At 40.4% G+C, this 25,358-nt stretch overlaps 1 protein-coding gene and 1 long non-coding RNA gene across 3 annotated transcripts in view; one reads left to right on the top strand and one right to left on the bottom strand.

The window, feature by feature from the left end:
- Window positions 1–21,622, bottom strand: part of uggt1 (UDP-glucose glycoprotein glucosyltransferase 1) — a 26,544-nt gene extending 4,922 nt beyond the window's left edge. For both annotated transcript variants that reach the window (XR_004785454.2, XM_035611398.2), the window contains exons 1-34: window positions 21,533–21,622; window positions 20,195–20,333; window positions 19,776–19,855; window positions 19,370–19,500; window positions 19,139–19,251; window positions 18,875–19,049; window positions 17,927–18,023; window positions 17,735–17,813; window positions 17,372–17,472; window positions 13,503–13,602; window positions 13,331–13,391; window positions 11,591–11,682; window positions 11,070–11,220; window positions 10,784–10,903; window positions 10,590–10,675; window positions 10,089–10,224; window positions 9,804–9,935; window positions 8,749–8,913; window positions 7,668–7,788; window positions 7,015–7,113; window positions 6,109–6,203; window positions 5,468–5,674; window positions 5,247–5,378; window positions 4,988–5,118; window positions 4,809–4,904; window positions 4,394–4,496; window positions 4,206–4,285; window positions 3,747–3,936; window positions 2,537–2,695; window positions 1,836–1,921; window positions 1,579–1,663; window positions 1,137–1,225; window positions 596–700; window positions 363–447 (exon numbers count right to left, since the gene is read on the bottom strand). Coding sequence is in view for 1 of the 2 variants with exons in the window: in XM_035611398.2 (XP_035467291.1) it covers window positions 363–447; window positions 596–700; window positions 1,137–1,225; window positions 1,579–1,663; window positions 1,836–1,921; window positions 2,537–2,695; window positions 3,747–3,936; window positions 4,206–4,285; window positions 4,394–4,496; window positions 4,809–4,904; window positions 4,988–5,118; window positions 5,247–5,378; window positions 5,468–5,674; window positions 6,109–6,203; window positions 7,015–7,113; window positions 7,668–7,788; window positions 8,749–8,913; window positions 9,804–9,935; window positions 10,089–10,224; window positions 10,590–10,675; window positions 10,784–10,903; window positions 11,070–11,220; window positions 11,591–11,682; window positions 13,331–13,391; window positions 13,503–13,602; window positions 17,372–17,472; window positions 17,735–17,813; window positions 17,927–18,023; window positions 18,875–19,049; window positions 19,139–19,251; window positions 19,370–19,500; window positions 19,776–19,855; window positions 20,195–20,333; window positions 21,533–21,563 (3,852 nt within the window). In the remaining variant the exon portion in view is untranslated. The remainder of the gene's footprint in view (window positions 1–362; window positions 448–595; window positions 701–1,136; window positions 1,226–1,578; window positions 1,664–1,835; window positions 1,922–2,536; window positions 2,696–3,746; window positions 3,937–4,205; window positions 4,286–4,393; window positions 4,497–4,808; window positions 4,905–4,987; window positions 5,119–5,246; window positions 5,379–5,467; window positions 5,675–6,108; window positions 6,204–7,014; window positions 7,114–7,667; window positions 7,789–8,748; window positions 8,914–9,803; window positions 9,936–10,088; window positions 10,225–10,589; window positions 10,676–10,783; window positions 10,904–11,069; window positions 11,221–11,590; window positions 11,683–13,330; window positions 13,392–13,502; window positions 13,603–17,371; window positions 17,473–17,734; window positions 17,814–17,926; window positions 18,024–18,874; window positions 19,050–19,138; window positions 19,252–19,369; window positions 19,501–19,775; window positions 19,856–20,194; window positions 20,334–21,532) is intronic.
- Window positions 21,157–25,358, top strand: LOC118286730. The gene is made up of 3 exons (XR_004785456.2): window positions 21,157–21,236; window positions 24,834–24,981; window positions 25,068–25,358. It is a non-coding gene; the product is annotated as an uncharacterized LOC118286730 (long non-coding RNA).

The raw sequence follows: 25,358 nt of genomic DNA, 5'->3' as shown, positions 1-25,358 counted from the left end.
CTGATGATAACTGTGCTACATTTGTGTAGCTGCTTTCAGACATGCACTGAAGTCTGGACATTTTCCTGAACTTTCCCAGCAGGGAGTGTGCATTGATATGTGAAGGGTAATGAACTAAAACAATGGTAAAAAAAACCCCATCAATGAAGGATGAGGTCTAAAGTCTAATTAACAGAATATTTAACACAGAAAAAAAATCTCAACACTGCTTCAAGTTTCACCTGGTTTTTCAGGACTCATGTTTGAAGAGAGAAAGCTGCCGCAATCAGAAAAAAACTAAAGAAATCAATGATGCGATGCCTGCTGATTTTTAAAGTTAATATCAGTGAAGAAGGAAAAAAGAAAGAAAGAAGAATACCTACCTTGAAAGTCGGGGACAGGTAGTTCTTGAGGAACCAGAACTTGACGGGAGTTTTGGTGTTCTTCAGAACTGACAACATCATAATCCTGAAAAGTGACAAGGAATAAAAAAAAAAAATATAAAGACAGAAGACAGAACAAAAGTACTGAAAACGATTGGGTCTGAATTCTAATAAGAAGTAGGTATGATGTGACAATCCCCTTCTCTTCGCCTGGTCACATCTGTGACACTGACCTGAGGAACCGCTCGTACAGATGCCCCGAGGCCACGGAGAAGATGTTGATCACGTCGTCTTTCTCCAGCTTTGGCTCCTCCATCTTTCCTCCGCCTGTAAGCCCTCTGAAAGACAGAAGACAGGTCATACATTTAGAAATAAAAAGATTTGATAAATAAAATAAAAGAAAACACTTTGAAACTTAGAATCAAAAGACATTTTTGACTTGAGAGAAATGTTCGTCTCTGTATCTATGTAAGGGTGATGCAAAACTATTAAATGGTCCAACAAATAATTATGCTCATTGTCGATGAATTATTCACTTTTTCAATTAATTGATTGTCAAACTGTCGGAAAACTGCAAAGATTCTTTTGTGTAACCAACGGGTGGAAAGCCAATTTTACATTTTACAAATTCTCACATTTGAGCAGGCGGAACGAGAAAGTATTCAACATTTATTTCTGTTTGAAAAATGAGTCCAACAATTTCATCACTGTCAGTCAACTAACTGCTGAAGTAATGAATTTCAGGAGCACGAAGAATTAAAACTAAAGTTGTACCTGGTCAGAGATTTCCAGAAGCCAGTGTCATTCTCCTCGGTGGCGTCGCTCAGCAGTTCCTCACTGAACTTGTCTGGTTTCTTCTGGACCTGATCAATATGCAATTTTAAAAAATCAATTACTGAACCAATAGATTTGTAAAGCTGTCTTACTTTACCAAAGTTACGCACAAACCATTGAACCCATTTGTAACTGTAGTTTTTCGCATTTGTGACCATCTTGAGTCCATATTCTCCCCATACACCAGAGACTGAAGTCTCTTCTAGACGTTAAAATGTGTGAGCTCAGAAATTGAGGAGACTTCAAATGTCGCCGCTCACTCACTTTCCTGGATTTGCTTTTATTTATTCGGGGATAGAAAGATAAAATCAGCCGAATGTGTTGAAGGGCACATTCCTATCGCCGTGCCAGACAGGCATCACTTTATCAGAGGTGAACCGACCTTCACTTTGATGATCCTGCTCTTGAAGTTGTTCAGCACGACTATAATGTCGTCTGAGTCGGCTGGAGAGTCTGTGCCGTCGTGGCTGCAACAAAGAAGATTTAAGGGATAAGGAAAAAATATAAGATTATAACAGAAAGTTTACAGCGAATGTTTAAATCAAGGAGTGAGAGCACGGGCTGAATGTTAAAAAAAAAGAAGAATAGGACCTGCCGAAGGCTCTGTAGCACATTTTATTCAATTCTACAAGTTCTCACCTGTAAATCTTGTAGATTTCGTCAGAGCGTCCTTTCCTCAGCTTCAGCATCCAGGCGCCGGGGTTGGCCTTGAGCTGGAAGTAACCCTGCAGAGCAGAACACAACATTAAGGCTACATTCATACTAACACCTTTTTGTTTTTAAAATAAAACGATCTCTGTCCAACACAAGCGTTTTAGCTCCGCGTCAGTAATAATCATCTTCCAGACTAACACACCTGAAAAAGCATATCACGGGACGGTTCACAAACTCTGGGCGTGAGCAAGTGTCAACTGGAAGCAGGTTGTCTACACTGCAGTTGGTCCTTGATCAAAGAAAAAACTACGATGGAGGAACAACAATGGCGAAAACTACAAGCAGGGATTAATTTTCTTGGACATACGACGAGGTGGAACTGTTACTGACGCGTTTCCATCGTTTTTCCTTCACCGCTGGAGGGCGAGTCGTGACTGAAGTGAATGCGGACATTGTTTCCAAAGGTTTCTGAGGATTTTTTAAATCTAAAACGGGACAAACAGCATTTCCAAACTTCTCCATTATTGGCGCTCGAAAACGTCTTGATTAGTTTGGACGGCATCCGCAAAAGTAGCAGCAGTGATCATGCGTTTCAAAACTTAAACATAGTAATGTGGATGCATTACTATGCTCTGAGGTTGAAAAACAGGAAAAAGCAAGGATCAGAGTTTGAACCTATTGCGCACCAGGTTTGCCATGACGATGGTGTCCACGATGACAGGCTCCGAGGCGGTTCCCAGGGTAAATTGCAGCCCACGAGGCGGCTGGCCGGAGCTGACGTCAAAGCAATGGCCTTCCAGCAGAAGATGCTCCAGCTCGTACTCTGCTGCTACAATGTTCTCCACCTGTAAACACCACAGGGGTCACGGCATGTGGTGTTTATTCTGTGCAGCCAAATATCAATCTCCAAGGGCTTCACACATTAACGATGGTTTCCGAGTAAACTTACAGTTGTCAAGACAACAGACAAAAACACTTCAGCAGATACAGTTTCACTCAGCATGCAATGACTAAGCTATATCATTTCATAAAAGAAGACAAAACAAGGGCTGCACGATGGTGCAGTGTTTAGCACTTTCGCCTCACAGTAAGAAATTTCTGGGTTCGAATCCCGGTTCAAACCAACCAGGGCACGTTCTGTGTGGAGTTTACATGTTCTCCCCGTGTATGTGTGGGTTCTCTCCGGGTTCTCCGGTTTCCTCCCACAGTCCGAAAACATGCAGAATGGGGTTAGGTAAATTGAAGACTCTAAATTGACCGTAGGTGTGAATGTGAGAGTGAATGGTTGTTTGTCTCTGTATGTGGCCCTGAGGCTGTATGAGGCTTAAACAAAACAAAAACCTTGCACATACACATAAAGAAAAAGAGTAAATTCAAAGTGTGATCACACCTCTTGAGACAACAGAGGAGGAGGCGAAGACAAGCGAAAGAAAAAGTTGCTACAATGAATAAAGATATAGATGAAATATCAGGATTATAATAAGGTAATGTATACAAACTGTTTGTGTGGTGCTTATGTGTCACCATATAAAAACTCCTCTAGTGGGTTTAATGATTAATGGTATAAAACAACAACATCCTTTCTTCAACCGGTTCAATAATATAAGTTAAAATAGTAGAACTTGTTTAATCTTGTTAAATGCAAAGGAAAGTCAGAAAAAAACAGACTACCTTACCTTCAGAAAATACCCTCCCTATTTTCTAACCCTCCTCCACATTAGTATTTTTTATAGACTTTTAAACTAATAAAATAAAAGATAAATCCAATGAAATAACTCGGAAATCGGAGTAAGACAGTACTTGGATGCAGTGTTCAAACACTGACTCTGTTTACTGCTGGAAATTGAGAAACAATAAAATATCATCAAACCCAGACACATATTTTTGTTTATGTACCTCCTCCAGGTAGATGTTGTCTAGGTCGTATCGAGTGTGCACCGACTCGACCATCCAGCTCTCGGGAGTGTTGAGGTTCAGGGTGAAGAGTGGCGACTGAGGCATGTCCAGGAACTTGGCCATGGGGCCAGGAGAGAAACTGCTGTCGCTCCGAAACGTCACTTCCGGCTCCAACACGTAACGGTAAATACTGGAAGAAGACACAAAGTAATCATCACCTGTTACACAAACAGCAAATAGTTTTATATTGCCTTCAACTACCATTTAGTGAATGATTACCACTGATAGTTTTTACTGAAAAACTTTATATGAGTAACAATGTTTTAGATTTATAAAAAGTAACAAACTGGGAGGCTTTTAAATTAGAAGAAAAAACAATCGACTGGACATATGGGTGGACTAGGATGTATGTATATTTTTGAGCAGTCACTGTAATACTGTAACAGTTAGCGTCCCCACCTCTTGAGAGGCATGTCTGACAGTTTGGATTGGCAGTTCATGAAAACCCGCAGGTTGACGTTCACCAGCTGCTTCAGGACCTGGAGAAGGGGGAAGGACATTAGAGAGAAACACGTGGACGAGGTCAGAGTCCTGGACTGGACAGGAAGAGACAGATACTTCACACATTCAGGACACATTCAGCTTACCAGGAGGAGAGGAGAGAGTTTTTGTGCGTCCCTCGTTACTGGATCCACGACGGCAACGACGTCAAAGTACACGTCTCCCTCTTTAGGACGGATCTTCACAGCACTGCCAACAATCAACGAATTAATGACAAAGTCAAATATACACTGCTGCCTGCAGAGGACACACTGACCTTAGCAGTTCATGTTGTATTTCCTATCAATTTTAATGGGAAAAAACTTAAATATTTCTCTGAAATAGGTTTATCCATAATATCGGACTATCACTTTTAAAGAATAAAAAAATACTGCGGCAAGCCTTGCCAAATCCCCCTAGAGGAAAACTGACTTTTTACAAAAAAATTCACTGCACAGTCTCTCCCAGGAAATAAAAAGAGACCAGCTTTATCTAAATTATGTGCAAGTTTTACAACTTTACCTGTAGCGGTCGTCAGCAAAGTCATACTCGACCCGGGCATCTCCTTTGGGCTGGGACGAGAGCAGAGCATCAACCTTCATCACAAGGTCGCTGGCCCTGAGAGAAAACCCGGCATTAACTTGCAAAACTAAACACACTCAATATTATATTGTCAGGATCCCAAGAGCATTTTAAAATACCTGTCCTCCTCAATTCCAAACTGTTGGACTTTGCTTTTGATTCGCTCTCCAGAAGTCTTCAGGATGATGCTCTCCAACAGCAGGAAGTCATCCTGGTTAAACACCTCCTCCTCCTCAAGTGGACCAATGATCTGTAAATAAAAAAACAGGAGTACTGCTTACAACTATAGTAATTGTAGGAACATGAACATATATATTCAGAAATTAATTTGTGCAAGATTTCCTCCTATGTTGGTGCAGGAACAAGACTGTGACTCACTCTTCCGTTGCTGATAACTGCTCTCTGTCCTTTCTTCAGTTTGAGCACGTCTCGGCAGTAGGCAGCGTGGGACAGCAGGAAGTCGAATTTGGGACTGTCATACGCACTCTTAAACAACGACACATCCATACCCTGAAGGAAAAATTGTTCACTTGTAGGCAGTTGATAAAATGGAAAAATAGGAGAAAAAAAAATAGAAAGTTGTCCATCTCCCCCCTCACCCCGACAGCGAACTCTCCAATGTCGACGCCCTTCTGCAGGGCCGTGGCCGTCTCTTCTTTGGCCATCTTCGTGATGAAGTTTTTGGCGTTGTTGGCAGACTGGGTCTGCATGGCAGCCCAGACCGCCCGGGCCACGCGGCTCGTCTCGGCGGACAAAGCGTCCGAGGGGTTGCTGATCATCCCCAGTCGCACGTTGTTGCTGGTTTTCTATCGAGGAGCAGGTGAAAGGTAAAATAACACAACAGCTAATCTTAAATTTAAAAAGAAAGGAAAATGACACGTTTGCCTTTTACGACACGTTTGCCTTTTACTTTCAGATGTTATATGGTCATAACTACTGTGCATCTAAAAGCTGTGTATGATGTGTTTTCTATGAATAATGCACACGAAAACTGTGTAAGCGTAAAGAATGACAAGTTGGGGTTTAACAGTGAGATATTTCTTGGCCAGGTGCAGTAACTGTCCAACAAAATATAATGTATTATTTATTGAGCTGTACTGTTGCTGGTTGTGAGATTCCGTCGCCTTTGGACAGAACTGGCTTGCTGTTTCCTCCTGTTTCCATTATGCTGAGCTAAGAGGCTGCTGGTTGTATCATTGTATTGAACAAAGAGATGGTAGAGTGAGAGGGTTTCTCTTACCATGTGTCTGATGGCATCGTAAAGGAGCTGTCGTCCCGAGGGCTTGTCAAAGTCTCCCACCACCCAGAAGGTCACAGGACGGACGTAGCCATCGTCTGAATACCACAGAAGAAAAAGAAGAAGAACAAGAAGGAGAAACGAGGCCGTCAGGAAAGGTTACTGAGGTGATGCTCTGCAGGTGAAGCAAATTGTCTTAAGGGAAGATAAGTTTGGTAAATCAGACACAAATCTACATGTGTAGCATACAGTGCTGTAAGACATAAAAATAATACTTAAAAAAAACTATATTGTTATTCTACTATAAATCTTGCTTCTTCAAACTTTCAGCGTGTCATTCTCCATGCAGCTACAAGAAGTGACGCCAAATGAACGATCATGCTCTCCTTCAGAAACATGGAAGAAATAATGTTAGAACTCACAAAGCAGTTTTGTAAACATTTTACAAATACTACCTTATTTTATACTTCAGACCTTAATACACATTCATCGCATGCGTAAAATTAGTCATGAATGTCTTCTGAGAAATGCAACAGATGGAGGAACGGTGGTGGATTCACAAACACATCTAAACACTGCCAGCAACGGTGTTCACACAAAACAGAGAAAAAAAAGTGAGCAAGTGAGGAGTAGAGGAAATAACAAATGGAGGAAGAAGGGTGATTACCATGCCTGTTGGTGGTGGTCATCCCTGATGCAGGGAATTATTATTTTTAAACACATGAATAAGAAGAGGAAAAAAGGAGAAGGAGAGGACAGAAGGAGAATACATGAGGAGAGTTTAGGCTGGAACATGACTAAATTAGCTTCACTAGAAACAACAACAAAAAAAAACTCCACAAACATCCCGGTGTTTGTTTTTCTATGAGCAGCTATGACACAAAACAAGACTATGCCACACACTCGTACCTTTCTTAGTCATGTAATTCATGCTGTTGGCTACAGCGGTGCTCTTCTCTTTGATGTCCAGAGTGGAGAAACGAGCATAGTCATCTGTAAAGTAGTTATCTGTAGGTAAAATAAAAGAGGAAAAAAAGGGAATTCATTTGAGATCATGTTAAGGATATTTAAGACTGCAGAGATGTATAGGTCTATGTACATGTATGTAAAGCTAATATCAACAAAGCTACTATATGTATCCCTGTATGACACTAAAATATCTATATTTGGATTCGTAGCATACACTGGCAGGGGGGAAGGAGTTTCAGAGTTGTTTTCTCGTAAGAGTTGGTGGATAAACACCTGAGATAATGACAAAAATCTAAAAAAGCTCCGTGGACTTTTTTCAGTCACTTTTGAGATGGTCCCTTAACGACAGCTTGTTAGTTTTTTTTTGGAAAACTGTCAAGTCTTCAAGGTGCCAGGCTTAAATGTTCAGGATCGCTTGGTAAAAATAACACATCAGTCAAGCTTCATCCTGTACTGCAAAATGAGACATCTTTGAGGACAAACCACCAAAAAGAACAAAAATTTCATTCAATTTCAGATAGTGATTTGAGATATTTTGAACTGTTTTCAGATAATCATTTTCTTTTTCCTTTACATCCCGGTTGTGTACTCACTGGAGTCAGACAGGTCCAGGTATGTTCTGCTGGTGGACAGCACTCGTGGGTTGATGCGAGGAACAACGTTGGGCTGATTCATGATGAAGTCCACGACATCCTGATCTGTGGCCAGTTCACCCTGCGAGTCACATGAAGACAGATTTAGCAGATTAACGAAAACAATTCCCAGAGGACGGCATTCCTCACTGATGCAGGAGGTCAATGTTTGCCTGCATTTCATCCCCACAGTCACAGGTAAGACATCCCTTTCAAGATTTAATAGCTTTTTCCAAAGTAGTTACTGATGCTTGCGTATCGACAAAAGTTTTCATCATCGTTTGGATTACACAGGAGTGATGACTAACTGTGTGTTCAGCACTAACACTGGTATTAAAACCAAATTAAACACAGCACACAAAACACCTTTGAAAGAAGGAGTTTGGCTCATTTTAGTGCTGGAGCAACTTTAAACCAGGAGAGAATGACAGATGGAGCCGCTCAAAAAGATCCTGCAAAAAGAAAATTCATTTCATCACAACAATCCTTGACAGTGCACTCTTTTCCCACTGTTAGCTCAAATTTAAAAGAAGAAAAAAAATAGCTTGAGCTCTTCTGCTCTTTTCCTGTTTTTTTTCTGGCAATTTTAAAAAATTTAAATCTAACTCTACAAACAAATCACAAACAACAGAAATAAATACCCTGACTGGTATTATTCGTGTCTGCAGTCACAAATTAAAATCAAAATGTTGTTGTTAAAAATAAGCACTATCAGACTATATCATCAGTTTCTTGATGGACGATGGAAGAAACTATTTTTTATTGTCTTCTCATCAAATACACACTCGTGTCTGCACAGACATTCATGCAATCAGTTATTTTTTCATCTTGACTCATCTGCAATAAAAAAATATGGATTTTGCTTTGAAGAAAAAAAGAACAGCCATCAAATTCAAGTCTGACTATTCTTTATTTAACTGTAATGAGACAATACTGATAATAAAATCCCACTTTAGCTCACTGTCTCAGAGTGACTGTGTATCAAAGTGTGTGTGTAAAAGTGTATATGTGTGCGTGTGTGAGTGTGTGTGTGCTGACTGACCAGGTAAACAGCTCTCTGATATAAGGTGGTGGTCTCCAGGATTTTTTGCATGGTGACCGTCTCCAGTTCGTCCGGGTCCAGCTGTTCACGCGGGTACGGTATGCCGTTGTACATGACCACAGGCAACGGGCCCACTCCTGTCTGCTGATAGTACGCCCGACTTTCCTGATAAGAGGAGACATAACCAGTTTTTGACTGTGTCAAAAATATAACTGAGGCCCTGGATAGGGTAATTCAAGCTTATGTGGGCTTGATATTTCCATCAGCGTCATTGGTTTAAAATGCATCTGCCAGAGTTCACAGAAAAACAATGTGCACAATACATCAGCTCTCCGGAGTTAAAATCCTATTTCATTGCTTACTGAGCGAGAAACAGATTACATTTCTCAAATGGCTCTGCTGACAGTTCATAGGATTGTTATAGAATAAGAGAAGTTGCATTTTGCTAGGAAACTACTTAAGCCAACAGATATGGATTTTTGGGGGGAGTTGCCGAAACCGATATTAGGGAGAAAAACATTTCTGATATGGAGATATATATAAATAAAAAAGAAAGAAAAATTGTCAATGATTCTTAACATGTCATTATCAAACCTCGATGACAAAGGATGTTCCACACTTTAATCATAAACTAACCATAACTATAAATTAAAATAAAACACAAACATAATCTAACAGAACTTGAGTTAAGAAATGTTTTTTCTGTAAAATGTCAACATAATGCACATCTTTTCTGCATGTTTATACTGTAGTAAAATAAAAGTGCATATCGGCAAACATGTCTGTAAAAGGATGATTGTATCAATTGGATGGCTTTAGAAATTACAAATACTTGGAATAAGTATGGACAATGTGTCCTACACCGTTTAAAACCACTTTGAATCCAAAACTTCCTTGTACCCTTTCGGAAAATAAATTTATTCTGTTCATTCATCACTATCTTGTCTTTCTTGTCCCTTTATCATTGGAAATGTACCAATGTTGTCTATGAATGATGATATCCATGCAATGATTGTAGCATCCAGCACAGTGACACCACATCAAACCAGACTCACCTTTCTGTTGCTGTCATAGGTGGAGTCGGCTCCCAGGACGCTGCTGACCTCCACGTAGGGGAACCTCTTCTCCAGCACCTTCACCACGTCCCCAACACTGAGCTGTCCACCAATAGGCACCTGGTTAAACATCTGAAAGAAAAGAGAGAGATGGGAAAGGACAAGAATAGGGAACATTAGCGAAGCAAAACTTCTCTGCCTCTGTACACAGTTTTTTATTAGACAACAATCAAGCCTCGACCTGATTGCAATGCTCTTATTTGTGATGGTAAAATGTCAACTCACCGAAATGACTGCTTCGAAAGCGCTCTGACTGTCCACTTCATCACTGATGTAGTTGTAGGCGCGCACCAGCGCCACACCTGCATCCTGCATGCCGTCTATGTCATCTTCATCCGACACCACAAACACCAACCCGATCCTAAAACACAAGCAGGCGGCCAATAAGTTATTAAAAGAAACTCTCATATGTATTGGAGAGCTAAAATGCAGGCTGTGCGCCGTCTGCTACATCAGTATTCAAACAAACTGACCAGCGACGTGTCAAAGGTCTCCTTAACCTGCCTGACAGAACTCCAAAATGACAATGGATTTTAACTTTTAACTACTTGGCCGCTCCCAACAGACTGCTACCACAGGTTCTATTTTATATTCCTTTATCAACTGTGGTGCAATAAAAAAAAACATTATGTTGCCTTTGAATGGAAATATTCATTAAAACTTGACACAATATCCAATACATAAACAATCTATTTGAAGAAGTTAACACTCGGCACAAACACCAACCTAAGTGGGATGTTGTTAGCATAAAACATCTCTGCAACACCCAGCAGCTCAGCAGCACTCTCCTGAGTTGGCTCCAGAATCATCACCTGCGCACACACACACATAAAACACACACACATACATGCTGGTATATTTCAAAGAGATTCAGGCCCGTTGTAATTCACAAAGGGCTGATTAATCAGGCGTGGACGTACCAGATTGTGAAAGTTCTTGCGGATCTGTCGGATGACTCCGGGGAAGGTTGGTCTGAGCAGCTCCTGAACGTTGTAGGGCCACGAGCTGTACCTGTGGTCCGTCTCCAGGTTGTTAATCCACTTAAGAAATGAAAAAAAGAGGGTATTTAGGGAGGGAATTGAAGAGGAAATGGCAGCCTGAGCCCAAGAACAGATCAGTGACTTACTTTTGAAAGCTGTAAGACGGAATCTAAGGCTATGTCAAGTTTCAAGTTCACATCGGCCTGAGAATTTCTTGATTTCTTACACTGATGGCAGGGTTGCGGATGTCGACAGCGTAGTCCGAGTCAGAGGGCTGGACGTTGAGCTTCAGGATGTCGTGGATGTAGGGCGTCTCGATGTGCAGAGAGCGCAGACCCTCCATCACCCTCGCTTCACTGCGCAGCATCTCAAACACACTGCAGGTGAGAGGGGACAGAGGTGAGTGATTGATCTTCTAGAATGGGTTTGTGTGTTTCTGTCATGTATTAGGGGTTTAAGAGAATTTGTGTGTGACTTATCACCCCTATGAATCATTTTCATAAGCAATTCATCTGCAGATGATTCAAAAAATGCTGAAAGGTATTGATCACACTTGATCACACACTACAGTAAAGATAAATGAAACACAAACAAGATCAAATGATATTTAACACAGCTTAGTAACTGAATCATAATACATTATATGCAAACATATGACAGTGTGTGTGTGTGTGTGTGTGTGTGTGTGTGTGTGTGTGTGTGTGTGTGTGTGTGTGTGTGTGTGTGTGTGTGTGTGTGTGTGTGTACCTGAAGATGTCCTGTGTGTCCAGATCTATGTGCAGCCCATTGATGAACAGGGCTGAATCCCCGGGCTGCAGGCCCAGGGTCCCTTTGAAAAACTACGGCGAGATTAACATCAACATGACTGAAAATCCAGTATACATTAAACACTAAAACTCCCCCATTCAACTCCAGCTGAGCAAATGGCCATGATGTGCAGCGCGTAACGTCAGAGTTGACGTCGTCAATTACATTGTAAAACTTGAGGCAATAGTCAGCAAAAAACTGTAACGAGTCGACATCTACGAACAAGAGCTGACAGCTCCGATTAAAGCTCACACACTGAACACATTTAATTGTTAAAGAAAGAGCATGTGAATGTGTGTGTGTGTGTGTGTGTGTGTGTGTTTGTGTTTGTGCGTCAGCATCAGCATCTCAAAGTCGTTCTGGTGCAGTCAAATCTCATTACAGAGAAACAAAGACATATGATTAATCATAGTCCAGACGCTGCAATTACAACAAGACATGATTAATACAAATATTGTTCATACCACTTAAACAGTGTGTGTGTGTGTGTGTTGGTTTGTGAGTGTGTTGGAAAGAGAGGGAAATGTCTGCGCGCAAGTGCATGTGTCCAAACTGCTTCAATCAATAATCCTTCCTCGCTGCAGGACTCAGTGCGCCTGCTGAATGAATCACCGATTCAGTAATTAGGACGTTTGCTGCCCACCCCCACCACCCACCCAAACTCCCGTCTGGACACCAAGATAATGTGAGCACAGCTGGAGGAGAAAGGGGAGGCAGGAGAAAGAAAGGGGGGGGGGGGGGGGGGGGGGGGGGAGTGAAAAAACATTTGACAAGAATAAGGGGTGATTACCTATTCCATTAGCAGGGCAAACCCAAGCACAGTCAGAAACTAAATGCTTTTCAAGTCGGACGTTGTTTACGATTTATCACATAATAAAAGGTGAGAGGAGCGAAACAAAAAACAGGAAGGGCAGTTCTCATTTTGAGATATTTCCCTAAAGGCGGAGGCGAAGGGGCTGAAGGACTGTGGTTGTGGCTGTATGCAATAATGTTATGTGTTTTTCTTTATTTTTCTACTTTATTGGATTGGATTGGTAAACAGCTAAACCTAAATTATCCCCGACAACTCAACAACACAGTCAGGAAGGTAAGAACACAACGAAAAGAGAAGGGAATGAGAGAGGAAGAAGAGGTGATGAGGGGAACATTTGTGCTTTTTTTAGGAGACTGATAGGAATATTTAAATATACAGAATAGTTTCCTAAGCATAATGACATAATAACTCTATTTTTGGAAGTGATCCCTAACATTTGCAAAGAAGAAAAACAAAAACACAAAAAACAAAAAGGCAGTAACCGTGCACCCTGGTGATTAAAGGGATTTCAGATTCTAACTTCCCCAACAAAGGTCCACCTGCATGTTATCCACACTTTCTCTCTCACTCTCTCCCACTCATTTCCTGTCAGCTCTCTACCATCAGAATCTAATAAAGGCAAAAATAAATAAATAAAAAAATAAAAATGATGGTAACAACAAAAAAAGAAATCAATGGCTAAATCCCAATAGTAATCCTCACTGCATACATATGTTTTTCTAAATAGTAACAAAAGCTAAAAGAAAAAGCAGCAATATTGTATTGAGTAAGACCAGCGTCATCGTGGAAGAAAAATAGAGTCAAAGAGGAGATAAAGAGGATTGATGGATTTAGTGTGAGCCGCGAATGGACAAACGAACACATACCTTCTGATTCTCGCCAATCTCTTTACGGATCTCAGAGCTGACCACTGTTTTTGTGATGGACCTGTGAAGCGAAAAGGATAGACTTGAACTGTAAAACTGCAAAACTAGTGCAAAACATCTGTGTAAACCCAAAACTTCTTACACTATCTAATGTATGCATTTCTTTCTTTACCTGGCTTTGGTGGGGAAGTTCTGACTGAGGTCTCTCATAACACTGAGAGCCTCAACAGCGGGAGCAGCGAGAATGCGAGCTGCTGTCTGGAAACTCAGATCTGTGAGAGGAAAACGGTGGGATGATGGGGAGGGAGGAAAAGTTTGGGAACGAGATGAACCGGCAAAGGCAGAGAGGAGTGGAGGAAACGTACAAAGAGGGTGCAGTGAAAAAGAAAAAAAGAGAAACAAAATAAAAGCATTTGTCAGTCTGTACTGTGAATAAACAAACAATAAACACAATTGCAATTTTGGCAGATATAGTTATCATGATCGCCAACTTGCCAAAGTACAAACTACAGCTAATTCGGACAGGAGCATAATTTGCCTTTGGTCATGAATTTAAATATGGGGCAAATTATAACTTTGACCTGATGAGCACTGGATGAAGAGTCAGGGGATTCACCAAATTCCAAAGCAATCCATCCAACAGTGAAGACAGTTCACAAAAAAATAAATAAATCACAAAAGTGGACCTGCTGATGGCACTTGACAAGGAAACGTCAAGAGATCAAAAAGGTCATTACGGATCCGTCCTCTAGGCACCGTGGATTAATGTACTACATTTCATGGCAATTCATCTGATGGGAAATTTCATGCTGGATGGTCCGTACCGACCAACAGAGACATGTCATTCCTTGAGCCATGTTGCTAGCATGGCAATAAAACAGAGTCATCAGTTAAGCCAATTAATGTATTAATTAGGAAATAAATTCATGCCAACATGCTTGTCTTCACATATAAGGAATTCATTAAGTCTATGTGAGAGCACTGAAGCATTTAAGGCAGGATTAAGAGTATATACCAAAATATATACGTATTATACAAAAGATTGTACAAGTGCATATCGTACAGAGCTTTTCTTGGCAAGCAAACGGAGAGTATAGTGAGGATTATTTCAATGCAGTGAGCATCTTTGTAATGGTGTTGTAGCCTGTGTGATTATTAGCCCCTGGAGGTCTCCCTGTCTTTATAAACAGACTGAGATAATGAGCCCCAGTGGGGTAGACGATAAAGACAGACGCCCACATGACAGTCTGACGGTGGAGCTAAGCCCAATCTCTCATCCCCTCGCATCCTTTATTTAACACAATCAAAGCAGCCTCGCGCTCCGCATCCAGACCACATCCAGTGAAAGAAATGAGGCCCTTTGTTCATGTCTTACAAAAAGCACATAAAAAAAAAACTGGGCCTGGACTCCAGACCAATCGGCGAGCTCGTGTCTGTCTCACAGATGGGTCTGGACCCCTCTAGCTCAGAGAAATGTCTGTCCATCCCAAAGCAGGTCTGGCCAATCACTGCCATTTATCTAAAACTGGCTGGCAGCTTTGGTAAATTGATTGACAGAGGAGTGCTTTAAGACGTTTTCAATGACAACCAAGATGGCTGCCACTGATTCGGAGAGGTCCTTTGAATATGCTATTGCGTCAGGAATAAATTAAGTGGACATACTTTCTCTTACAGAAGAACAACCAACAGCGGGTGAAGTGATTTTTTTTCTGTTGCTCAGTGCTACATCACACCTTTCTTTGCACCAATTGGTTGTTGGTCTATACAGAGGCACCATTGCAACCGTTGATAGCGTTCCTTGTGAGATAAAAGATTAACTGACAGGCGAAAGGGTTCAGCAAATATAAACCAGGAATTTCCAACACAAGTTAGCTCGAGATATGTGTGGGGGTAGAAAAATGGTCTGAGTTCAAAAGCATTTACAATTAAGTCTGTGATTCATCAGATGATGTCACTCTAATCAATAAAGCTTTTATGTCGCGGCAGAGAATGCTCTGATATTATGACTCCGATGTATCAAGAGGACACTGATCGATCGCAGTCATTGATTGCAGATCTAGACATAAAAAATATCTGCTCACTGATGGACTGATCTCACTGTTAAAGCAGGAGAAGAAGATATTACATGCATCTGCGCTATGCGCGGGCAGGCGGGTGTATTGTAAAAAAAATGTTGTCTGTCTGTCAAAGCAATGACTCAGAGAGTTTTTATCCAAATTGGACTAAACTTGGCAAGTCGGTTGGGGTTAGGGTCAGGACCTGCTCTATCGATTGTCTTTTTTACACAAGGTCAAGGTTATGACACAGGACCAGAGTTTGAGCTTAATGCCAATTGTAAAATTAAAACAACCTTCTGGATTTTGGTTTGCAGCCTTGGGGTACTGAGGTACACATTTCTATTAAAAATGAGCTTCAACCAAATGATCTCATGCTTAGTGAATTTGGGCTACATCTCTTCCAAGATCATAAATCTTGGAAGATCTCTTGAGGCCTTAGTTGGGAATAAGCCTATGAAAGCATTTTCAGCCTGACCCATAGGGGGAACCACAACTGAGTACCTCAACACTTTAAAAAAATTAGGTGGGCACATTGTAGCCAAAATCTGAAGCATTTTACAGTGGCAATTATCAATGTATCATTATTTTTGCTGAACTGCTTACCTTTTATAATTGTAAAGTTATAATAATTTCATAATTGTTTCAATCAATAACATGATGCTAAACAATGTAGTACATACTGACTATTTAAGACTGCACGCAGCGCAGGTGTAGCATCTCTCTGGGTGTATTTTGTTGTTTCCTTTTATTTTCACCATCAACGGATTGGGAAAAAAAATTATGACATGAATAAAACAATGGAATCAACATCAATGGTGATGCAAATTCTCCCACTGGAATTATCTAACGTTCAAAGCTCAAGCTGTCAGTGAATGATTCAAGTGTGATGTAGAGAGCGATAAAAGGAAAAATGTTTAATCCCAGTTTCACACAAAAAGAGAAATCAAAGCTACACACATACTGTACAGACCTGAAATGCAGTTTAAATGTGTCTTTACACATTTAGTTTAGTTGATTTGATCAGGACCAATACAAATAAAAACATTTATATATTTTTGCCTTATACTTCTGGTCTGGTGCCCATTCACACTGACTTTTGACAAACCAACCAAGAGCTGTAGACATGAAGTTTTACAAATTGACAATCTGTTATCTGACTCTTATCCTGCATCACCAACATGGGGAAAAAGTGTGTGAATATTTTTTTCCTTGATATAAAGTTTTGAGAGAAAAATGATTTATAAAAGGAAATGAATACTAAAGACTGCAACTGGAACTCAGAAAGCGTTTGATTGACAGCTTTCACAAAACCCGTAGTAGACGGACACACGCAAGAACAGAAAAGAATGAAGCATGTAGTTACATTTGAATCAGAAATGCATTTAGACTAAATTGTGTCTTTATATCTGGTTGAAGGAGATTATGCTTTTGCTCCTTTTTCATTAGTTTCCTTGTTGTTGAGTTAAGCAAGGTATCAGATAAAACCTGCTGTGAGATTGTAAGGACAGAAAGAGCTTTGGGCCAAGGAACAATTGATTACATTTTAATGGTGATGAGGATCTGGGATTTATGCCATTGGATAATTATCTTTTATTCACTGTATCTATGAAGCAGGGTAGAGCTCAGCCTGCGTCCTGAGGGCATATTTACAAGATCATAAAATCGATTCCCTCCACATTGAAGTGACAGGAGTAATTCCTGCAGGTGTTAAAAGTGAGTTGAGGAAGTCTTTAGCTTTGGTGCATGGGTCTGTGGGCCTCACAGTTTATTTTTGTTAACCTGTCATGATCTTGGCTCTGTCCTTTTTAAATATTTGTATTAGTATGCTTTCAACAGTCTATTAAGTAATTTGATGTAATGTGGTGTACTACAAATATGAATAAACAAGACACTTCCTGTGTGGCCTGTTAGTATCAACAAATCCAAACATGGTACAGAAGGAAATATATATAAATAAAAAAGGAGAATCTGGACCGACACTCACCTTGCATTTGCCAGACTTTCAGAGGTGCCATTTCATTGGTGCTTTCGACTAAATGTTTCCTCAACTCTTTTAGCTGTTCTTTTATGTCCGGGTAGAGCGTCCTGTTAAGAAAAAAACAGACAGACGGTTGAAGTCCTTCTGCCCAAATAGCAAATTTAACTAATTAAGGCTTCAAAGATTGATTAGTTTATTTTCAGGTTAGTTTATGAAAGATAACATGTTACAGCCAATGCTTTGAGGGAAGAAACTGGAGAGGGGGGAAAAAAGGAGGAAAAAAAATCTTGGCCAGTGTGAGCGTGGTGCAGTTCCTGGAGCGAATCCAAGCTTTGATTTTTTATCATGGCCTGACAAAGACCTACTCACTTGAGTTTGCCAAAGAGGAATCCCTGGACCTCATCCACTGGATCATTCTCCCCGATCACTGTAGCGTTCAGCCCAGTTCCTGAAAAAACACGATCAATTAACCCGTGATTCACATCAGGACTCCTCTGGGATTACACAACCACAGGCATCGGTGTATGTATCGACAGTGTGTGTTCTTGTGTGCGTGCGCACCCTGGACTTGTGTGTCGTCCTTTGCCTTGTACTCCTGGTTTTTAATTGCCAGCTCCACTCCATACCCAGACAGATACACTTTCTTTCCACTGGGATTCTAGAGGCAAACGGGAAACATTGTAAAAAGATGAGAGGAAAGCCAAACCCTCATCCCTAACATGAGTGTGTTGTATCCTTGGATGAGTCTTGACACGCCACTCGAGGATGTATTCAGCGAGGGCTTAAACGCATGTTTAAATGTATTCAAAGGGCACAGGCAGCAGATAATTCACTTAGACAGCAATCAAGCTGTCGACTTAATATCACTACATCTGCACTGATGGCAAATTTAACAGTGTTTTCAATCAACATTCAACTAAGCAGAAACGTTTCAAGTTATAAGAAAAGTGTACTTGTACTGTTAACTTCTGTGTTCTCTACTGTAAGAATCTCAATCACAACACAAAAACTCGACTAAGCTTTCAGATACAGACAGACAGTAGTTGGTCGCTACGTGCTAAAGACACTGAGTGGGGACTGTGTCCCCCAAGCTTAGGAGTAGGAAAAAATGGGTTAAATGTTACACCCTCTCCAACTTCCCCAGTGTCCAGGACTTCACGCTTAACAGACAGATGATGGGAATAATTTACCATGATTACAGAAAAAACGAAGAAATTTGAGTAGCCCCTTTCATCCTAGGTGTAAAAAAGGAACCTAATAAAAAGCAGCTTTTTCAACATAAATAGGTATAATGGTATATTCGTCACTGGGGGCTGCACAATGCAACTACAAACTTCTGTGGTGGACAAACGTGTATCTCTCTCTATTGGAGTGAAGACGGGTTAAGGCGATTGTGATCCAATACACTTTTTGTCAAATTATGCTAATATCTCAACACGGTTTGTGAAATTGCTTTTTTCTTATGCAGGAGTGTCACTGTGTACTGTGAACTGTTTTTGTATCACCTACAGCCACGTAATGTCGGAGCACGTAGGTCACCAGCCCTTCTCTGACTTTGGATGATACGACTTGGTGAAGCCTCTGGAAATCTGGTTTTCCAAACTCAGCATAAAGGATGACAACAGGACCATCTGGGTTTGATCCTGGGTATTTGTGGTCGCCTTTGAACAGATACGGCTTCGGCCTGAAAATAAATATATATATAAAAGTGACGAGAGTGAAGTCAATCATAATATCAGTGGTTATTTTACTGATGTAAGTGTATTTAAATACCGCTCCGGTGCAGTTTCCAGCAGTGCTTCGAAGATTACGTCATCACAAGTCTTCACTCCTTGGATGCTGACAAACGCTGAGCAGCCAGACGGAGGAGATTCATTGGACGCGATCTAAAAATTTGAAGAACAGTGGGATCATTCAACACATGCAAACATGTTTACAGGAATATGATCCCCCTTCTATTGCACGTGACAGATTAAAAAACAAATTACGTCATCTTCCTGGTACCTGTTGGAAGGAGTTCACTGTTGCAGAGTAGGCTCTCAGGGAGAGGGCAAACTTCAGCATGTTCACCTGGACGGAGCTAAGCAAGGCACTGGCTTTCTTCACTATCAGGTCATAGTAGGCCTGATCTGTGTCTTTGTGAGGACAACAGGTACACACACATGTCATGTGTAACATTTCTGGTATCTTAACAACTTATTTAACAAAGGCAGAGACACAAATGAACAGAAGAAAAATATAGTTTGTAGCTCTATTCTATCATGCTATTACTTGTGTAAGTGTTTGGCCAAAACACTGACGCTGCAATTGTTGCCAAGATGTTTGCATACACATCACAAATTCAGCTGCTCACAGCACAGACACCAAAAGTGAAAACTGGTCTTGAGAGGGTGAAGCAGTGTTATCTTACCATCATGCTCTCCTTCTATGTTTTGATTGGCCTCAACAAAGTCCCAGAACTTATCCTGGCTCTCCTCCGCCATGAACTCACTGAGGAAGAAGATGATGATGGTGGTAGCTTAATAAAGACATGCTTGTAAAATATAACACACATAGCACATGCTGTACATAAATATTTTAAACATTTGGATTAATAATAAACTTGAAAAAAAGAAATTGCTACAGTCAACAGTAAAGTATCTAACGCCTTTTCAGCATCTTGCTCAAAGACACATCAGCAAGACAGAGGTAAAAACTAACTAAGAGGACAGTCTCAGTTATGATGCAGGACATTGATTTATCCATTATCTGCTCACGAAATTTATTGTCAGATGTAATGTATAATGTAATGTGGCCGCTACTGTACTGCTGAGTGGTGCAGCGTTGTACCTGGCCTCCAGCAGCAAAGGAGTATCAGCCCATTTGGTTGTAAGGGTGGTGGTGACAGCTTTGGAGTCTGTACCTCCAGACACCGCAGAGAGCAGTGACAGCAGCAGGAACCACAGAAGCCGCATCCTCAAGCCTGTGTCTGAGAAAACAGCGGTTGAAAACATTAGGTGGGAGGGAGAAGCAAGTGAGGTGAAGAAAAAGCTCAGCCATGTTTATATATGGCACCATAAGCATCTTGGATGAGACATGCTGGACATAAAATACAGGTGTGATTGTTGTATCCAAAGCACAGTGCACAGTCAGTCCACAAGTGACCGTTGTCAGTTATTTGTTTTTTTTTTAGCCGTATCATATCATTATGATCTAATAATTAGAGCCCGACCAGTATGGATTTTTGGGGGCTGATATAGTTTACCAACATGTGAACTAAATTGACAGCACTTATTAAAAACAATATACGGAAATATTATATTTACACACTAGTAGATATTGGTGCAAAATGCAAATTGAATGTATGTGGATGTGAAATGTAAATATTTCTCATCTTGAATGTTCTAACGTCTTCAGGCGATGTTATAGCATAAGCAAATGGAAATAAACATGTGGGGAAACTACACTTATAGGAACACGTGTCAACACCACCGCAGACTATACTATATACATCCTCCACGACTGTAGATAGTTGTTAAAGTAGTTGATGGAAAATTCGAGGTACCAAGGTCGTATAAAGAGGTTTTTCCCTCCGCTACTGCCCCAAGAATTCCTCATATTTGATCATAAATATGGATCAAATCTGTAACTAGATATGATATACAAAAGTGCAAGTGAGGGAAAAATGCCCAATCACGACATCACAGTCTTGACGATGGCTTCATTATTTCGCAAAAGGGGCGGGATGTTTTTATACATGTGTAAACAAACCGCTCGATGAAATCTGACCAATGGGAAACTTCAGCGTGTCTCCTCAGTCTCGGAACATCCGGATTGATTCACTGACAAGCCTCATCAGAAGCACGAGCTAAAGGCTAACTTCAACAGCATGGTACGGTTTCACTGGTCTGAACATCTTTAATGTCCATCATATTCACACACCCAAGAGAGAGAAAGAGAGAGAGAGCTCGTCAGCAGTTTATAAACTCAAGGCTGCTATAAATGCAAACTGACGTTAGCTAGAAAAGCCGCAGCTAATTAGCTAGCTAACTCTTCCTTCACTTCCTGGTTCGACTTGCTTCAGGTCACTCGGCCAAAGTGGCGGCGTCTAAACAAGCTATAAAATACTAACGCTAAATGCAGTCGTTAATATGTTCATCACATGGAAAATGAATGATTTATTCTCACCGAAGCCGGCTCCGTAGCTTCCTGCATCCATGTTCCGCTTGGTAGTGGGTGGGTCCTGTGAGCCGCACGAGGTGACCACGAATGTCGCCTGTTCAAAATGACTGAAAGTCTCCGAGCATTCAAACTACCGACAGTGAGACGCGACTTGAACACATCACATTATACAGAAAAACAATTAAAAAATTGAAATGGGACAAAACTGACTAGTTAATGAATTAGCTTTACTGCCTAACAACCCATGCCTCCCAAACTTAAAAACATAATTAAATGTGATTGTTATTTTTACTCAATTAAAATGTTCCTAATTCATTTATTTTTAATTTATAGATAAAATATTTAATTTCAAAATGGTTAACTTACTAATAAACTCGTTAAGACAAATGCAAATGATAAAACTATGACATCACAGCTACTTTATATGAAAATGTATGTGTGAATAACAAGGATAAGGTGATCCATCATGCCATTCCTTTTCATCATCATTCCACCGTACAGAGGTGGTAAAGTGAGTTTTTTATTGTAAAGGATATATCTGATATAAAATTCACATTTAGCAGCAGTTATTCGTATCAGTCGAATTTAAGAAGCACACTATGAACAATGTTCATTGTGCTCTTTCAGTGATCTTGGAGAGTAAAATCACTGTTTACTAACATACACAACTGCGTGCAGCTATAAAAGTCGTAAAAATTGAAACTGTGAAACAGAAAAGTTACTCTTTCATACAAACTCTTGTGTGTGAGAGACAAAACAGTAAATGCAAGAAAGGTAAATAAAAGTTTGTTTGTATAGCACCTTTCAAAAATAATGCAATTTCGAGGCAGGTATGTTCAAATGCAATTTTTTATTATTATTATTATTATTATTATTATTGTTATTATTATTATTATTATTATATACACTATGTGCTTTTTTTAATAATTAGCTTTTAATTCGTATTTTATCATGTTGTAAAATCATTCAAATACAAATCTTAAAAAAGCTAAAGCTGAGCTGTATTATATTCTAGATAGAATCTTATGAAAAGGAAAAAGAGGAGGAGGTGTTTGTGTCTGTAAACCTGTACAGTGATCCATATATATATTTGGAACTTGATGTGAAAAAACTACATGTATTAGCAGGTCATGGAAATGGAGGTTTGCCGCTTGCGCTGCTTGTTTGCCAAGGGAAATGAATCCTGTATTTAAAATGAGCCAACGCTGTCCCTTTGGTTAACTGTATTTGTTAAGTGTTAATGAAAAAGTAGAGAAACTTAAATGTCAAATTTTGATGTGTCACAAGTCTTAAGTTTGTAAAATAGTCTCTATCTTTTGACTCTCCCTTTGGTGCAGATTGATAAAAATGTACCCGGCTCCTCCCCGTCTACCTGTTGTGTGTTCTGGACTAAAAGAAGATGAAAGGTTCAGAGTCACTGTGCCAGAGTGTGGAGACATGGGTCTTGCGTTTTCATTTACTCGCTCTGCGTTCTAAAATTAAATTGGACAGCTGATCCTCCAGAGGGAGCAGTCACAGGATTTGATTTAACATTGTACAAAAAGCAGCGACATTAATTATCCTGTTGGATTTGACCTTCACTTTGATGTGCACGCATGGACACCTCCCTCATGTACATGCACACACAAACACACTCTGTCTCTCTCTCTCTCTCTCACACTCTCACACACACACACACACACACACACACACACACAAATGTAACACAAAAATCGGTTACATCCCTATGTGGAAATGCCAAAATGTCCTTACTAGAGTCCCCACAAGTATAACTAAACGCGGCCCCACAGAGGCTGCCCATCACTGGACCTGTTCATCTGTCAAGGAGGTGACATCTTCAGATGAATTATGGGTGATGCTTGTCATCTTCTCTGGGGTCACATAAGAAATGGTGAGCGCGGGGCTGTGGCCTCCGTCTCCTCACACTCTCACACGTCAGCCATTTTAGAGGTTGAAAGCCTCGGCGGGGGACCAAAATGACCTCAATTAAACCTCCATTAATATTAATACATTTTGTCGTTTCACGTGAGCTGCCGCTAATTATATGTGTCCCTGACTGTATAATGGGGGTCAGCTGAGGTCCCCTATATGAAGCTAATTCACCACATTACGGCCACCAAACAATGAGCTCCAAACTTAAGTACAGATGGAGAGGAGGGCAGACGTGGTTACCTTGGCCTTTGTAAAAATTTACACACATACTGTGCATAAACACAATTATTTACAATTATTCAGTAAGTGGAGAAATTTTTATTCAGAAACGGTTTTGTGCTGCAAGATTTTTTTAAAATTCTCTTGTGTGTGCATGGGTCACTTCAAATCAAATCCATTCAATTCATACGTAAGATTTATTCATTTTAATTCCATACATAATTGTAATCCATTTGGATCCATTCTAAACAAACTAATAAACTTAATGCAATGCATATTTGTCAGTCAAGCATAAGTGAAACAAATAAGACTGACATTTATATAATAGTTATAATAATCACAATGTGTTTTAAATACACAATAACTAGATTTATGCATTTATGATCAATAAATCTAATTTGTTTCAAATTCGTAAGAAGCAGGTTAATGTTTTTAAGCCTATTTAGTTGCAATCGAATTAAGTTTATTAGTTTATGTTAAATATAATATAAATGGATCGACATTTTATATGCAATTTGAAATACATTAATCTTACATTAAGCCCACATATTTTTTGTGAGTAGCACCAAATCACCACATCCATTATCTCAAGGCACTTTACATTGTAAGGTTAAGACCTTGTATGGGTTCATTTGTATAAAGGGAACATATTACGACCTCAGATCTCATGTTTGGCTCTGACCCAGCGTTTGTACCCTGCTGCATTTCTCCCACATCAACATTTATCATACTTTTATGTTGAGCTTAATAAGTTTGCAGCGGATCAGCACTTTTATGAGCTCCTGGGCCACAGCTCCGCAGATACACGCACACACACAATAAACACAACATTTGGACCTTAATGGGATTGTTGAGTGATTCCCACTGGTTTAAGTCTGTGAGAGCGCCACAGAAGCAGAGTCCCGTCTGCCTGGGAGGTTGGATTCTTCTGTTCAATCCTCTAATATCGTGAGGGATGATTTGTTCTTGACCTGAGAGATTAGCCAAAAGGTCAGATAATGGCCCAGATGTCCAATCTAATCATATTTATTTTATTGCTGAAAGAAAAAAGAATTGCACTCCCACGCTGGATTGCACTCTCTCTCTGCCCTCCGAATTTATTTCTTTTTTGATAAAAAAACAGGGCATTGAAGCTCTGCAAATTGTTTCTGTATAGAGATTTATCCACATTGTATATCTGACGATGAAGCCATGCCACTGCTGGAAATTTCTCAACCACAGACAAAAGACCAAACTCCAGCGTGACCAGTGCCAGTGCCAACAGGGCAATCCTCCAGAACTACAATAGCCCGGCTCCGATGCATGTAAGCGAGGCACTCAGTATGAACTTATCTGCAGAATGCCATGCTGAAAATAAGCGATAATAATGCCAGAGCTCCTTTGTTTGCAGGGAAGAAGCATGGGACCGGCGACGAGGAGCCGCAGCCAGTCTGACCTCCTATTAATGGATTGTAGCCAGAGCCCGCACAATCACTCAGAGCCGGATTGCCTCTGCAGGAGCGAGCAAGCGAGCACTTTCTCTCAGACACTCACATGCATATGTTCAGCCGTACAAAAGCTGTCCAGCCCTCTGCAGTAGCGCAGACGTTATTGTTGGTTTTGTCCAGCTGCACTTGAAATGACAGTGACCCAGAACTATGGGCAGGATTAAAAAACCCCTATAAGCGTTCAGTCAAATGCA

Source organism: Scophthalmus maximus, chromosome 15 (genome assembly GCF_022379125.1).
Source record: "Scophthalmus maximus strain ysfricsl-2021 chromosome 15, ASM2237912v1, whole genome shotgun sequence".
NCBI classification, from domain to species: Eukaryota; Metazoa; Chordata; class Actinopteri; order Pleuronectiformes; family Scophthalmidae; genus Scophthalmus; species Scophthalmus maximus.
The sequence above is the reverse complement of the archived record's forward strand: the minus strand, read 5'-3'. Positions and strand labels throughout refer to the sequence as shown.